At 36.7% G+C, this 18257-nt stretch overlaps 1 protein-coding gene across 6 annotated transcripts in view; it reads right to left on the bottom strand.

Moving 5' to 3' along the window:
- Positions 1-18257, bottom strand: part of SMAP1 (small ArfGAP 1) — a 206648-nt gene that overhangs the window by 77857 nt on the left and 110534 nt on the right. For all 6 annotated transcript variants that reach the window (XR_013555666.2, XM_078447065.2, XM_078447064.2 and 3 more), the window contains one exon: positions 6178-6258. Coding sequence is in view for 5 of the 6 variants with exons in the window: in XM_078447065.2 (XP_078303191.1) it covers positions 6178-6258 (81 nt within the window). In the remaining variant the exon portion in view is untranslated. The remainder of the gene's footprint in view (positions 1-6177; positions 6259-18257) is intronic.

Here is an 18257-nt window from a genome sequence, read left to right as displayed (position 1 = left end):
AAATACAATTTAAACAAAAGAAATAGAATGAAATAGAAATAGAAATAGAAATAGAAATAGAAATAGAAATAGAAATAGAAATAGAAAACAAGTTTATTTAAAGAAGTCCCTACTAGAACTGACAAATCAATAAAAGTTATTAATTCACTAGTCAGGATAACATGAGACGAGGTTATATACAAACACACAGTTCTTTTTTAGGGACCCCTGGACAGTTCATTGTAAACAATGTAAGACGTACAGAACTAAAAATTACAACAAGAAAGGAACCTGAAGACACATATGTCAAATTAGAAAACACACACATGGCTTGGGACTAAAGTCAGAAGACCTCATTCAAATCTCTGAGCTGTCAACAACTGTTCACCTGTTCACACTGATTAAATTACTTCTTGGTGACTTGGGTCCTCCTAGGGCTTAGTTTATTTCTTTAAAAAATAAGGGATTGGACTAGAGTACTAAGATTCCTTTTAACCCCCAAATTAACTTATTTTTAAGTAACCATTTATTTATTACCACTGTTATGTGTCAAGATCATATTAATAACATTAATAATTTGTTAACTGCATTTATAAAAAGTATTCTAGAATAAATAACTACCAAGCCTCATTCTTTTAAACACAGGAAGAGATATGAAATGAAGTTTAATATGTGCTGCCTTAAAAAAAGAAGTAAAATCCTTTTTCCAAATGAGACTCAATAATTCTCCAAATAAATTAGGTAACATTAAGCAAATCCTATTCTGAGTCTCGGCTCTTCCATTTATAAAATGGGACCACCAACAATAACTGTAGTTTTTTTGTGAGAAATAAAGTTAACACACAGGTGAAAAGCTTTCCCTTTGATGTCAGAAATAAGACAAGGATGCTCTCTAGCACTGATTCAAATACTAGAAACAAAAAGAGCAATACAACCAGCCACTGTAAAGTTACAAAGATATTTACAAACATATAACTGGAAAAAGATGAGTATCCTCTACATGTGATACATACACACAGACTGGTATAAATGAATGAGAAAAAGGTAAGCAATCCAACTGAAAAATAGGCAAAAGATCTGAACCAGAGCTCCCAACAAAAGAGGAAATCCAAACAAGATAATTAACATATGAAAAAGGCACTTGACCTAATTAGTAATGAAGGAAACGGACATTAAAAATACAATGGGAGACGATTACATTCTCACCAGACTGCAAATTGTAAAATCTCTGAAAACACCACACATTGTAAAGAATGTGGTGGGCACCTGGGTGGCTCAGTCGGTTAACCGTCCAACTTCAGCTCAGGTCATGATCTCACAGTTTATGGATTCGAGCCCCACATCGGGTTCTGTGCTGATAGCTCAGTGCCTGGAGCCTGCTTCAGATTCTGTGTCTCCCTCTCTGCCCCTCCCAACCTCATACTGTCTCTGTCTCTCAATAATAAATAAAATTTCAAAAAAAAAAAAAAAAATGTGGCAAGACCAGAAAACATTTGGTATACAATTTGAAAAACCATTTAATCCTATAGAAAAGTTCAAGATAGGTCACGACCCAACAATTGTATTCCTAAGAATATCCTAAAGAAATGCATGCTTGGATCCAAGTACAAAAGTGTTCACAGCAGCACTATTTGTAACAGCTAAAGCCTGGATATAATCCAAATGTTTATCAACAGTGGAATGGATAAATAAAACAAGGAATATATATATATATATTCAGTTCAGTTAATTGTTTTAGTATTTATATATATTATATATATAAATACTTTATATACTTTATAAAGTATTTATATATATATAAAGTATTTATACTTTGTATACTTTATATATATACATAATGTATATATAAACTTATATATACAAATATATATATAAATACTAAAACGATTAACTGAACAAACTGTAACTAAATACAGTATGACCCTTATAAATAAAATGCTAACTAAAAAAAGGAAAATACAAAAGAATATTTGTGATATCACTTCATTCATATGTTTAAAAAATAAAAAACCACACTATTTAGAAATACATGCAGAGAAGGTAAAACTACTTCTAAAATGCAAAGAAATTATCACCTCTGTGGAGAAGGGAAGTTATTTTTTTATTGGGAATGGTATTGAGTGGGGCAGTTTCTGGGGTGCTGGCCATGATCTACTTCCTGATTTATACCATGAATACATGGGTGGTCACTTTACACACACACTTTACACATAAATTGTACACCTGTAAGTTCCTGGAATATAGGAGATAGTTAATAAAGCCAACTATTACTTTATATTGATGATTTTATTCTACTATTGCTATTACTTTCATCAATATTACTACTAATTTCTCCTCTGCAGATTATATATGCCTGCTTAAAATATCAGTTCACAGAGAATATAAAGAAAAATGCATATTACATATGAAAATATACATATGAAAATGCCTATATGCTATAAAGCTTCTTTATTTGTACTATTTTCCTATCAGTTCCCTCACTGTTACACTGGTTTCTTTTTTTTTAAGTTTCATTTATTTATTTTGAGAGAGACAGAAAAAGAGAGAGACAGAGAGCATAGGAGCAGAGGAGGCAAACCCCAAGTTTGCCATGGGTCTCCAACTCACGAACTGTAAGATCATGACCTGAGCTGAAACCAAGAGTCAGAGGCTTAACTGACTGAGCACTCAGACACCCTTCCAAATAGTAACACTTGTAAATGTATCTTCCTTGGGGCACCTGGGTGGCTCAGTTGATTCAGTGTCCAGCTTCAGCTCAGGTTATGATCTCACAATTCATGAGTTTGTGACCCACATCGGGCTCTCGCAGTCAGCACAGAGCCTGCTTCAGATACTCTGTCCCCTTCTCTTCCTGTGTCCTCCCGTTTGCACTCACTCAAAAAAATAAACATTAAAAAACAAAATAACTATATCTTCCTTCCTATACACTCTGCATTATCTTAACTGCAAAATTTTGATAGGAACTAAAGTGTTTCCCTCTACGTGATTATTCTTTCAGCAAGGCTCCCATCATCAACAGCAGAAGTCCTAATGTAGGTTGAGTAAGAATAACAGAAGATGTGTGAACTGAGTTTAATAAAACCTAAGTATCAAAAGGAAATAATATAGGAATCAGCCTAGATTCTCACTGTTCACACACTCTGAACTGCTCTTCTCAAGCTCCCAACCCACAGACTCAGTTCTTAGGTAACTGCTGTGACCGTTTTTCACAGGAAGCAACAGAAGGCAAATATTTACAAACAAGCCTATGAAACATGTAAGTTTACTACATCAAAATGCTCACTATATTTCAATGGTAAGGTTTTTTTTTTTTAAGAGAGAAAATAAATATACGATATTTTAAAAGTAGATATATCTTGTCAAGTACCACAAAAACTATTTTGATATTTCCAATTTCTGGAAACAAAAGATAACATCTACTAGTGATTTTAAAATTCCTTTCTAATGAAACAGGAAATTGTAAGACACTTCACTTAGGGCTTACTGATGCATGCTATAGAGAAAGTTACCAGAGGAGAATTAAAGCTACTTAAGTAACCAAGTTATAATTACCAACTTAATTACAACTTTCAAAAAAATGTAATATTTAACATCTAAACTTAATTTGATGAAAGGTAAGATTTTAATTCATTAAACTATCATTAAAACAAAGTGATATTAAAAAAAATTAACTTTGGGGCGCCTGGGGGGCGCAGTCGGTTAAGCGTCCGACTTCAGCCAGGTCACGATCTCGCGGTCCATGAGTTCGAGCCCCGCGTCAGGCTCTGGGCTGATGGCTCGGAGCCTGGAGCCTGTTTCTGATTCTGTGTCTCCCTCTCTCTCTGACCCTCCCCCGTTCATGCTCTGTCTCTCTCTGTCCCAAAAATAAATAAAAAACGTTGAAAAAAAAAATTAAAAAAAAAAAAATTTAACTTTAACTGAAAAGTATTCCAAATAAATATTGCAAAGAATTCCATTTAGCAAAGTTCTTACAATCTTAGTATTTAATAAATTAATTTTAGTAATAAGCTGCAGTTTATTAACTGTTCTGCATGACCTTGCAATCAAGACACTAAAGATGAAAAACATCAACGAATCAATGTACATATATTTATCCTAAATATCTACTACACACAAGAACTGTTAGAAAACAAAGAAACATAAGACTTGGTCCCCACCTGACTGATGCATAATCTCAAGAAACATCTATGCATCTGTGCTAGATAAGAAAAGTTATCTGAAAATACGATTAAACAATAATATAAATAGGAAGTAATAAAATCAAATGTATGACAACGTTGCCAGTATTTTGAGGAAGGGAAAAATGTTGTCTAGTTGAGATATTTGGAGGAGTTTCATGGAAAAGGTAGAATGAGTAAACTTTAGGTAAAAGGTGGGGAAAGGAAAGGACATTCTTGGCAGAGAAACTTAGTGAACAGAAATGGAAAGTATGTTTAGGCAACAATGGACAAGTCTTAACTGGTATAAAGAATGGAGACCTCTAGGAAGGGGTTAGATAGTGGAGAGTTTGCTATATGAAGGACTGAAGAGTCTTGGGATACTTGGTACATTTTAAGTGCTAAAGTCATGTTTGCAACTCTTTGAAGGTAGAGATTGCTTTAATAAATGAGGGGCGCCTGGGTGGCTTAGTCAGTTAAGCAACCAACTCTTTGATTTTGGTTCAGGTCATAATCTTGAGGTCCACGGGTTTGAGCATCACATTTGGTTCCATGCTGACAGCGCGGAGCCTGCTTGTGATTCTCTCTCTCCCTCATACGCACACACTCTCTCTCTCTCAAAAATAAATAAAATTATAAATAAATAAATAAATAAATAAATAAATAAATAAATAGTAGAGAAAGAACCAGTATGTATCTGCATTGTATGCTTTAAATGCATGCATCTTGTATATGTAATTTATGCACGCATTAGGTCAATTTTTAAAATTTCAACTACTATCAAGGATGTTCCCTTTACTGACAACTCCTTTACCATGCTTCCATATTTTCATAATCAAACACATTCAAAGTCAAGCTACCATAATTATGTAACCAATGCCTTTTAAAAAGATAATGCTCTGGGGAAACCTGGGTGGCTCAGTCAGTTAAGCTTCAGACTTTGGCTCAGGTCATGAACTCACAGTTCGTGAGTTTGAGTCCCATGTCAGACTCTATGCTGACAGCTCAGAGACTGGACCCTGCTTGGGATTCTGTGTCTCCCTCTCTCTCTGTTCCTTCCCTGCTCACACTCTCTCTTTCTCTAAAATAAAAAAGATTAAAAAATTAAAAAAAAAAAAAAAAAGCTAATGTTCTGGGGTGCCTGGATGGCTCAGTTAAGCATCCAATTCTTGGTATCAGCTTAGATCATGAGATCAACCCCCAGGTTGGGCTCCGCAATGGGCACGAAGCCTGCTTAAGATTCTCCCTCCCTCTGTTCCTCCACTACTTGCATGCACGCAAGCATGCATGTTCTCTCTCAAAAAAAAAAAGTAATAATAAAAAGCTAATGTTCTCTTTACCTCTAGCTTGCCTAGTCACATCTTGTACACTGCTGCCAAAATAATGTTCCAAAAGAACCGTTCTGAATTAGGTTTATCTCTGCTTTACAAACTTGGAAATGATGCCCACAGCCTTTCCTCTAAGAAATAATCAACCTAGACTTTAAAGTCTTCTACAATTTGAGCTCAATCTACCATACTGGTCTTATTTTTCACTACTTTCTTTACATAAACATCATCTTTCTTCAAACTCCACTACTATTTTTCTAAATATATTTTGTCTATTTTCAGTTTCTTTGCCTGTCCTCAGGTGTTCTCTCCAAATGATATATTCTTGCCTTCCACTTTAATTCTACCTACAATTCAAAATCTACCTCAAATGCTTACCCCTATGAATGGAGTCTTTTCTGAAGACCCCTTCAGGTATGAACTCTTCATTCTCTAAACTTTCACTGAAGTCTGTGCATGAAAACTAAAAACACCATTCTTTACGTCATTAATAGAGAATGACCTTGAGGACCTCACATGATCTATACTCGTACATATATAACTAAAACTTATATAGGACAATCTAGAAGGACATGCTTAGCACACATATTCATTCAAAACATACTTACTGACAGAATGACAATTCACATATTGTAAATATCCCAAAGACATTCACGTAAGAATACAAAAATAGGATGGTAATCTTAATAGGTTTTTTTTTAAAGGAATTTTACCTTTTCAGTTGTAAGAGGTTTTGCAGGCTTTTCTGGTTCCTTTTCTTTCTTTTTCTCTTCCTTTTTTTTTTCCTTTTCTTTCTAAAACATAGAGCAAAGTTTTGATAAGTTCACTTTTAAGGAAATGTCAGCTGTTAACACATTTTTATTTTATTCGTTTCAGTAATTATTTAAGGAAGGATTCAAAAATGACAATATCCAGTGATACTGAAATATAAAAGTAAACACAGCAACTACATACTCTCATTGAGATTACATGTTGATAATACAACATCTTTTAAGAAATTTAAGACAGAGGTGAAAGTATTTAGAACTTCTTCGAAATTTCAGTTTGTTTTAAACAAATGAGACTTTTTTTCAATAAATTCTCACTCCATCTTAGAGATTAGGCTTCCTAATACCAACCATAATGTTGAACTTGGAGCAAGATCACAGATCTTCACACAGATGAAGACATTACAACATGTAAACTGAGGCAAAAAGGGAAAAAATAATTTAAAAAAATTTTTTTAAATCTTTATTTATGAGAGAAAGAGAGACTGAGCGCAAGCAGAGAAGGGGCAGAGAGAGAGGGAGACACGGAATCTGAAGCAGGCTCCAGGCTCTGAGCTGTCAGCATAGAGCCCGATGTAGGGCTAAAATCCACAAACTGTGAGATCATAACCTGAGCTGAGGTCAGACGCTTAACCAACTGAGCTACTCAGGCACCTATTTAAAACTATCACAAAACAGGAGCGCTTGGGTGGCTCAGTCGGTTAAGGGTCCAACTTCAGCTCAGGTCAAGACCTTACAGTCAGTGAGTTCAAGCTCCAAGTCAGGCTCTGTGCTGACCACTCAGAGCCTGGAGCCTGCTTCAGATTCCGTGTCTCCCTCTCTCCCTGCCCTTTGCCCGCTCATGCTCTGTCTCTCTCTCTCTCTCTCAAAAATAAAATAAACATTAAAAATAAATAAATAAAATTATGACAAAATATGTTTAGTCCATTACATAATGTGATTTTTAAAAAGACAAATACAATAATAATTTTCTCATTTAAAAAAATGTTAAGGGGGGCGCCTGGGTGGCGCAGTCGGTTAAGCATCTGACTTCAGCCAGGTCACGATCTCGCGGTCCGTGAGTTCGAGCCCCGCGTCAGGCTCTGGGCTGATGGCTCGGAGCCTGGAGCCTGTTTCCGATTCTGTGTCTCCCTCTCTCTCTGCCCCTCCCCCGTTCATGCTCTGTCTCTCTCTGTCCCAAAAATAAATAAAAAACGTTGAAAAAAATAAAATTTAATAAAAATAAATAAATAAAATAAAAAAATGTTAAGGGTATCCCTGATAACAGAGCAAACTGACTAGTTAGTGTATTTAACCCAATCCAGTCTAGGTAAAATGTAATGCTACTATGATGTACACAATCTGCATTTCCAAGAAGGATAAAACAGGATATATAATATTAAAATTTAAGGGCCCCAAACTCGCCAAAAAAGGAAAATGAAATAAAAGAATAAACAGTGATTCGGGGTGCCTGGGTCATTCAGTTAAGAGTCTGACTCTTGATTTCGACTCATGGCATGATCTCTCGGTTCATGGGTTTGAGCCCCAAGTCTGGCTCTGTGCTGACAGTACAGAGCCTGCTTGGGATTCCCTCTCTCCCTCTCTCTCTGCCCCTCCCCAACTCTCGAGCACTCTCTCAAAATAAATAAATAAACTTTAAAATAAAGATCAAACAATGAGCATTCATAAGGCATTTAAAGGGAAGAGATATCTAGAAACCTGTAACTGAATCACAACAAATGAGTATTAGTTAGTATCTTAGTTTCCTTTCAGTAAATGATTAAAGATAAACTGATGAACCTCAGGAAAGGCAGAGTAAGAAGCACATAAGCACATTTAGTCAAAATGCCTATGGGCTTTTGTTTGTACCTGTGCCTTTAAAATGGTATTTGAACAACCTACCTCAACAGCAGAATTTTTACTATTTGTAATTGAGAAAATACTGGCAATTCCTAGGCTATAACATAAGGGTTTAATAAAAGTTCCTATGGGCCAGACACTGTGATAAGCACCTTATTGTCTAATTTAATTTAATCAGTAAGTGTCTGAAAAGAATGTCATTATAATCATTTTACAAATGAAGAACAAAAATTAGGAAAGGGATAAAGCCACACAGCTAATCGGCAGGAGGACCTAGGGAAGACCCCAACTCTCAAGTCACTATTCACTGCCATCCAATGGAGCACTGGTACTTAGTACTATTCTTCCATAGAACAATGGTTAATATTTCCTGAACCCTTACTATGTGTGAGACAGTGTTTTTACTCATTTAATCCTTCCAACAACTCTATGAGGTGAGTAACCTTATTCCCGTTAATAAGTGAAGAATAAATGAAATATGCAAAAATCCTTTATCTATTATGAAATGTTTGGTGAAGAAGGCAATTAGTGATTGTCACTAATATATTGGGAATGAATTATTCTATAAATTCACAAGATTGTTAATTTCTCAAGGAAGGCACAGTCAAAAGAGTGGAGAAGCAGCTTGTCTTTCTAATCACTATGACTGGTAAGCACATACGAAATCACCAAAACTGAATTAGATTATTTACCTATGTTTAATAAAGAGAGAGCACAATTCACTTCTCTTTAACCCTGGAATTTCAGCTGCTAAAATATGGCTGTTATCTAATCTGATTCCAGCAGGGGTATTATGACACAAGCTTTGAAGCAACATTAAAAACATGGGCTCTAAATACAGATCATACAGTTTGATCCACAAATGACTCCCATCTCTAGAATCGAAAGCTGCTAAAAGATCAAAGAGTACTGTGAGAACCTAATTTGTTTTAAACTATTTTCTCAGCAAGAACAAAATACCGCAGTGTTTGGTATTATAAAATAGTTCCTGAAACTTGGTTGCTATATATACAAATGATACAGTGAAACAGACTTTCTGTGTAAAAATAACTGAAATAAATGTTCAGTTCCTAGAAGGTAAAGATAAGCACACAGTGGGTTCATTATACTCAAATGACACTTGAGTGATGTAATCAAAGATACGGTCTTTAAAAACTTTTATTATGTACTCCTACCTTAAAAAGTTGCAAGCATATATACTCTACCATATGTATATATTTATTTACAAAGTATATATAGCACTATATTATGCACATTATAAAACACACATAAAAGAAATGTTGAAAGTATAACAAAAAAAGCACAAATAGGCATAAATAAACTGCCCTGGGGTTCTCTCTAATATCTAATGCTATTGACATTAGACTTTGGAAACTACTGAATTAGACCAATGCCTTTTTTTAAAATTGAGGTATAATTTACAAATAACATTAATTTCTGGTATACAACATAATGATTCAATATTTACATGCACTGTGAATTGATCATTACTAGAAGTCTAGTTTCCTCCTGTCACCATATAAAGTTACATAAATGAAATACAGTACTGTTGCTCTAGTTACCATTCTATACATTGCTACCCATAAATAACTTACTTTATAACTGAAAGTTTATATCTCTTGATCTTCTCCAATGCCCCCCCAACCCCAACTCTGGCAACCACCAATATACTCTTTCCATCTATAAGTTTTGTTTTTGTTCTTTCTTTTGCTTTTTAGATTTCACATATAGATGAAATTATATGGTATTCATCTTACTCTGCCTATTTTACTTAGCATAATGCCATAAAGATTCATCCATGTTGTCACAAATGGCAAGATTTCATTTTTCATATGCCTGAATTGTGTCTGTTATATATATATAAACCACATTTTTCTTTTTTTTTTATTTTGAAGAGCACATGCAGATCAGGGAAAGAGCAGAGAGAGAGAGAGAATCTTAAGCAGGCTCCACACTCAGTGTGGAGCCCAACACAGGGCTCAATACTAAAATCCAGGGATCAGGACCAGAGCCAAAATCAAGAATTGGGACACTCAACCAACTGATCCACTCAGGCACCCCTTAACAACATCTTCTTTATCCATTCATCCACAGATGGACACTTTGGTTGTTTCCGTATCTTGGTTATTGTGAGTAATACTGCAATAATCATATCTTTTCAAATTAGTGTTTTCAGTTTCTTCAGATATCCAGAAGTAGAATTGCTAGATTATACGATAGTTTTATTTTTAGTTTTTTTGAGGAACCGACACACTATTTTCTAGAATGGCTACACAAATTTACATTCTTACTAACAGGGCATAATAGATCCTTTTTCTCTATGCCCTAACATTTGTAATTTTTTTGCCTTTTTGATAATAGCCATTCTAACAATGCTATCTCACTGTGGTTTTGATTTGCAGTTCCCTGATGATTCGTAATACTGGACATCTTTTCATGTGCTAGTGGGTCATGCGTATGTTTTCTTTGGAAAAATGTACATTTTTATGGGATTTTTTTTTTTGTTATTGAATTGTGTGAGTTCCTTATATACTTTGAATATTAACCCCTTATTACATATATGGTTTCCAAATATCTTCTCACATTCAATAGGCTGTCTTTTCCTTTCACTGACAGTTTCCTTTCTTGTTCAACACCTTCTTAGTTAGATGTAGTACCCTTTATTTTTGATTTGTTGCCCTACCTTTTGAAGTAAGATGCAAAAAAAAAAAAACCAAAAACCATCACTAACACTGATCTCGGGGAACTTAACTGCCTATGTTTTCTTCTAGTAGTTCTATGATTTCAAATCTTGCATTCAAGTCTTTAATCCATACTGAATTAATTTTTGTATACAGAATAAGATACCGGTACAGTTTTTCCAAACCATTTATTCAAGGCATTATGCTTTCTCCATTGATAATCTTGCCTTCTTGGGGATAAATTAACTGACCATATATATGCGGGTTTATTTCTGTGCTGTCTATTCCACTGCAGCAATCTAGGTATCTGTTTTTATGCCAATATCATACTGTTTTGATGGTCATACCTTTGTAATATAGTTTGAAATGTGAGGCCTTCAGCTTTGTTCCTGTTTCTCAAGATTCTTTTGTCTACTCAGGATTTTTTGTGGTTCCATACAAATTTCAGAAATATTCTGAGAAGATGGCGGCGTAGGAGGACTCTGGGCTCACCGTGTCCTGCTGATCACTTAGATTCCACCCACACCTGCCTAAATAACCTAGAAAACCACCAGAAGACTAGCAGAACGGATTCTCCGGAGCCAAGTGTAGACAAGAGGCCCACGGAGGATGGTAGGAAGGGCAGAGAGGCAGTGTGCGCTCCACGGACTGGCCGGAGGGAGCCGGGGGGGAGGGGCAGCCTGCCGGCAAAACAGAGCCCCCAAGTCTGCCTTGCAAAAGCAGAGGGGCCGGACGGAGTGTGTTCTGACAACAAGCGGGACTTAACATCTGGAAGTTTATAAGTTAACAGCACTGCTTGGAGAGCAGGAGGGCTAGAGGACAACGGGAGGGAGAGTTGTTGAACCCCGGACGACAGAGCTCAGCTTGGCGGGGAACAAAGCCGTTCGCCAGTGCCATCTCCCTCGCCCATCCCTCAGCCAAAATCCCAAAGGGAACCAGTTCCTGCCAGGGAACTTGCTTGCTCCGAGAAAACACCCAAAGCTGTGCTTCTGCAGATCCATCCCTCTGGCAGGTCTGACTCCCTCCCAGTGCCGCAAGGCCCCTCCCAAAGCGGATCTCCAAGGAAAAGCGAGCTGAGCCTGCCCCTTTTGCCCCTGTGCACCTTGCTGATCCACCCCAGCTAATATGCCAGATGCCCAGCACCACAAGCCTGGCAGTGTGCAAGTAGCCCAGACAGGGGCCACACCACCCCACAGTCCCCACAGTGAATCCCGCACTATGGGAGAGGTGAGAGGGGAAGAGAAGGTACACACCAGTCTGACTGTGCCCCCAGCAGTGGGCTGGGGGCAGACATCAGGTCTGACTGTGGCCCCGCCCACCAACGCGATTTATTCAAGACAGCACAGAGGAAGTGCCCTGCAGTTCCACACCACTCCAGGGACTATCCAAAATGATGAAAGGGAAGAATTCCCCTCAAAAGAAACTCCAGGAAGTAGCGACAGCTAACGAACTGACCAGAACCGATTTAAACACTATAACAGAAAGTGAATTTAAAATAATAGTCATAAAATTAATTGCTGGGCTTTAAAACAGTATAAAGGACAACAGACAATCTATTGCTACAGAGATCAAGGGACAAAGAAACAGCCAGGAGGAGCTAAAAAATGCTATAAATAAGCTGCAAAATAAAATGGAGGTGACCACAGCTCGGATTGAAGAGGCAGAGAATAGGTGAACTAGAAGATAAAATTATGGAAAAAGAGGAAGCTGAGAAAAAAAAGAGAGATAAAAAAAATCCAGGAATATGAGGGGAAAATTAGAGAACTGAGTGATGCACTAGAGAAATAATCTACGCATAATTGGTATTCCAGAGGAGGAAGAGAGAGGGAAAGGTGCTGAAGGTGTACTGGAAGAAATCATAGCTGAGAACTTCCCTGATTTGGGGAAGGAAAAGGCATTGAAATCCAAGAGGCACAGAGAACTCCCTTCAGACGTAACTTGAATCGATCTTCTGCACGACGTATCATAGTGAAACTGGCAAAATACAAGGATAAAGAGAAAATTCTGAAAGCAGCTAGGGATGAACGTGCTCTAACATATAAAGGGAGACCTGTAAGACTCATGACTGATCTCTCTACTGAAACTTGGCAGGCCAGAAAGGAATGGCAGGAAATCTTCAATGTGATGAACAGAAAAAAAAATATGCAGCCGAGAATCCTTTATCCAGGAAAACTGTCATTCAGAATAGAAGAAGATAAAGGTCTTCCCAAACAAACAAAAACTGAAGGAATTCATCACCACTAAACCAACCCTAAAAGAGATCCTAAGGGGGATCCTGTGAGACAAAGTACCAGAGACATCACTACAAGCATGAAACCTACAGACATCACAATGACTTTAAACCCATATCTTTCTATAACAACACTGAATGTAAATGGACTAAATGCGCCAACCTAAAGACACAGGGTATCAGAATGTATAAAAAAAACCAAGACCCATCTATTTGCTGTCTACAAGACATTCATTTTAGACCTGAGGACACCTTCAGATTGAGAGTGAGGGGATGGAGAACTATTTATCATGCTACTGGAAGCCAAATGAAAGCTGGAGTAGCCATACTTATATCAGACAAACTAGACTTTAAATTAAAGGCTGTAACAAGAGATGAAGAAGGGCATTATATAATAATCACAGGGTCTATCCACCAGGAAGAGCTAACTATTATAAATGTCTATGCGCCAAATACAGGAGCCCCCAAATATATAAAACAATTACTCACAAACATAAGCAACCTTATCGATAAGAATGTGGTAATTGGAGGGGACTTTAATACTCCACTTACAACAATCATCTAGACACACGGTCAATAAAGAAACAAGGGCCCTGAATGACATATTGGATCAGATGGACTTGACAGATATATTTAGAACTCTGCATCCCAAAGCAACAGAATATACTTTCTTCTCGAGTGCACATGGAACATTCTCCAAGATATATCACATACTGGGTCACAAAACAGCACTTCATAAGTATACAAGAATTGAGATCATACCATGCATACTTTCAGACCACAATGTTATGAAGCTTGAAATCAACCACAGGAAAAAGTCTGGAAAACTTCCAAAAGCATTGGAGGTTAAAGAACACCCTACTAAAGAATGAATGGGTCAACCAGGCAATTAGAGAAGAAATTAAAAAATATATGGAAACAAACGAAAATGAAAATACAACAATTCAAACACTTTGGGATGCAGCAAAGGCAGTCCTGAGAGGAAAATACACTGCATCCAGGCCTATCTCAAGAAACATGTAAAATCCCAAATACAAAATCTAACAGCATACCTAAAGGAAACAGAAGCAGAACAGCAAAGACACCCCAAACCCAACAGAAGAGAAATAATAAAAATCAGAGCAGAAATAAACAATATAGAATCTAAAAAAACTATAGAGCAGATCAATGAAACCAAGAGTTATTTTTTTGTAAAAATAAACAAAATTGATAAACCTCTAGCCAGGCTTCTCAAAAAGAAAAAGGAGATGACCCAAACAGATAAAATCATGAATGAAAATGGAATTATTACAACCAATCCCTCAGAAATACAAGCAATTACCAGGGAATACTATGAAAAATTATATGCCAACAAACTGGACAACCTGGAAGACATGGACAAATTCCTAAACACCCACACACTTCCAAAACTCAATCAGGAGGAAATAGAAAGCTTGAACAGACCCATAACCAGTAAAGAAATTGAATCAGTTATCAAAAATCTCCCAACAAATAAGAGTCCAGGACCAGATGGCTTCCCAGGGGAGTTCTACCAGACATTTAAAGCAGAAATAATACCCATCCTTCTCAAGCTGCTCCAAAAAATAGAAAGAGAAGGAAAACTTCCAGACTCATTCTATGAAGCCAGTATTACTTTGATTCCTAAACCAGACAGAGACCCAGTAAAAAAAGAGAACCAGAGGCCAATATCCCTGATGAATATGGATGCAAAAATTCTCAATAACATACTAGCAAGTCGAATTCAACAGCATAGAAAAAGAATTATTCACCATGATCAACTGGGATTCATTCCTGGGATGCAGGGCTGGTTCAACATTCACAAATCAATCAATGCGATACATCACATTAATAGAAGAAAAGAAAAGAACCATATGATCCTGTCAATCGATGCAGAAAAAGCATTTGACAAAATTCAGCATCCTTTCTTAATAAAAACCCTCGAGGAAGTCGGGATAGAAGGAACATACTTAAGCATCATAAAGGCCATTTACGAAAGCCCACAGCTAATATCATCCTCAATGGGGAAAAACTGAGGGCTTTTTCCCTGAGATCAGGAACACGACAGGGATGTCCACTCTCACAGCTGTTGTTTAACATAGTGTTGCAAGTTCTAGCATCAGCAATCAGACAACAAAAGGAAATCAAAGGCATCAAAATTGGCAAAGATGATGTCAAGCTTTCACTTTTTGCAGATGACATATTATACGTGGAAAATCCAATAGACTCCACCAAAAGTCTGCTAGAACTGATACATGAATTCAGCAAAGTTGCAGGATACAAAATCAATGTATAGAAATTGGTTGCATTCTTATAATAATGAAGCAACAGAATAATGAATAATGAATAACAGAATAATAATGAAGCAACAGAAAGACAAATAAAGAAACTGATCCCATTCACAATTGCACCAAGAAGCATAAAATACCTAGGAATAAACCTAACCAAACATGTAAAATATCTGTATGCTGAAAACTATAGAAAACTTATGAAGGAAATTGAAGAAGATATAAAGAAATGGAAAAACATTCTGTGCTCATGGGTTGGAAGAATAAATATTGTCAAAATGTCAATACTACCCAAAGTTAGCTACACATTCAATGCAATCCTAATCAAAATTGCACCAGCATTCTTCTCAAAGCTAGATCAAGCAATCTTAAATTCTTATGGAACCACAAAAGGCCCCAAATAGCCAAAGTAATTTTGAAGAAGACCAAAGCAGGAGGCATCACAATCCCAGACTTTAGCCTCTACTACAAAGTTCTAATCATCAAGACAGCATGGTATTGGCACAAAAACAGACACATAGACCAATGGAATAGAATAGAAACCCCAGAACTAGACCCACACAAGTATGGTCAACTAATCTTTGACAAAGCAGGAAAGAATATCCAATGGAAAAAAGACAGCCTCTTTAACAAATGGTGCTGGGAGAACTGGACAGCAACATGCAGAAGGATGAAACTAGACCACTTTCTTACACCATTCACAAAAACAAACTCAAAATGGATAAAGGACCTGAATGTGAGACAGGACCATCAAACCCTAGAGGAGAAAGCAGGAAAAGACCTCTCTGACCTCAGCCGCAGCAATTTCTTACTTGACACATCCCCAAAGGAAAGGGAATTAAAAGCAAAAGTGAATTACTGGGACCTTATGAAGATAAAAAGCTTCTGCACAGCAAAGGAAACAACCAACAAAACTAAAAGGCAACCAACGGAATGGGAAAATATTTGCAAATGACATATCGGACAAAGGGCTAGTATCCAAAATCTATAAAGAGCTCACCAAAGTCCACACCCAAAAAACAAGTAATCCAGTGAAGAAATGGGCAGAAAAAATGAATAGACACTTCTCTAAAGAAGACATCCAGATGGCCAACAGGCACATGAAAAGATGCTCAATGTCTCTCCTCATCAGGGAAATACAAATCAAAACCACACTCAGATACCACCTCACGCCAGTCAGAGTAGCCAAAATGAACAAATCAGGAGACTACAGATGCTGGCGAGGATGTGGAGAAACGGGAACCCTCTTGCACTGTTGGTGGGAATGCAAACTGGTGCAGCCGCTCTGGAAAACAGTGTGGAGGTTCCTCAAAAAATTAAAAGTAGACCTACCCTATGACCCAGCAGTAGCACTACTAGGAATTTACCCAAGGAATACAGGAGTACTGATGCATAGGGGCACTTTTACCCCAATGTTTATAGCAGCACTCTCAACAAAAGCCAAATTATGGAAAGAGCCTAAATGTCCATCAACTGATGAATGGATAAAGAAATTGTGGTTTATATACACAATGGAGTACTACGTGGCAATGAGAAAGAATGAAATATGGCCCTTTGTAGCAATGTGGATGGAACTGGAGAGTGTGATGCTAACTAAGTGAAATAAGCCATACAGAGAAAGACAGATACCATATGTTTTCACTCTTATGTGGATCCTGAGAAACTTAACAGAAACCCATGGGGGAGGAGAAGGAAAAGAAAAAAAAAAAAAAAGGTTAGAGTGGGACAAAGCCAAAGCATAAGAGACTCTTAAAAACTGAGAACAAACTGAGGGTTGATGGGGGGTGGGAGGGAGGTAAGGGTGGGTGATAGGTATTGAAGAGGGCATCTTTTGGGATGAGCACTGGGTGTTGTATGGAAACCAATTTGACAATAAACTTCATATATTAAGAAAAAAAACCAAATTTCAGAATTGTTCATTCTATTTCTATGAAAAATGTGACTGCGATTTTGATAAGGATTGCACTGAAACCTATAAATTGCTTTGGGTAATACAGACATTTAAACAATACTAATTCTTTCAATCTATGAACATATAATCCTTTCCATTTACTTGTGTCTTCTTCTGTTTCTTTCATCAGTATCTTGTACTTTCCAATGTAAAGGTCTTCCACTGTCTCCGTTAAATATATTCCCAGGTATTTTATCATTTTTGATGCAATTGTAAATGAGATTGGTTTCTTAATTTTTCTTTGTTAGTGCACAAAAACAACAGATTTTTGTATACTGATTTTGCATCCTGCAAGTTTACTGAAGTTGTTTCTTAGTTCTGACAGCTTTTTGGTGGAATCTTTAGGGTTTTCTATATATAAAATTTTATCCACAAATAATGACAACTTTACTTCTTTCTAATTTGGATGCCTTTTATTTCTTTTTCTTGCCTAACTACCTAACTAATACTATGCTGAGTAGAAGTGGTGAGAGTGGGCACTCTTGTCTTCTTCCTGATATTAGAGAAAAAACTCTTAGCTTCTCATTGTTGAGTATGATGTTACCTTTGGGTCTGTCATACATGGCCTTTATTATGTTGAGGTACATTCCCTCCATACTTGCTTTGTTGAGAGTTTTTATCATAAATGGATTTTGAAATTTGTTAAATCCTTTTTCTGCATCTGTTGAGATGATCATGATTTTTATCCTTAATTTTTACACATGGTAGATCATATTGACTGATTTGAGGATGTTGAACCATCCTTATATCCCTTCAATAAATGCCATTTGATCATGGTGTATGATCTTTTTAATGCTTTGTTGAATTAGGTTTGCTAACATTTTGTTGAAGTTTTTTTTTCATATGTGTTCATCAGGGTATTGGCCTGTAATTTTCTTTTTTTTTCTTTTTTTTTTTTTTTTTTTTTTTTTTTGTGGTACGCTTCTCTGGTTTTGGTATTAGGGTAATACTGGCCTCATGAAATTAACTGGGAAACATTCTCCACTCTTCAATTTTTTTGAAAGAGTTTGAGGTACATTTACCAGTGAAGCCATCTAGTC

The sequence above is a fragment of the Panthera onca genome, chromosome B2, assembly GCF_046562875.1.
Source record: "Panthera onca isolate mPanOnc1 chromosome B2, mPanOnc1 haplotype 2, whole genome shotgun sequence".
Taxonomy (NCBI): Eukaryota; Metazoa; Chordata; class Mammalia; order Carnivora; family Felidae; genus Panthera; species Panthera onca.
This window is presented reverse-complemented; position numbering and strand designations above follow the sequence as displayed.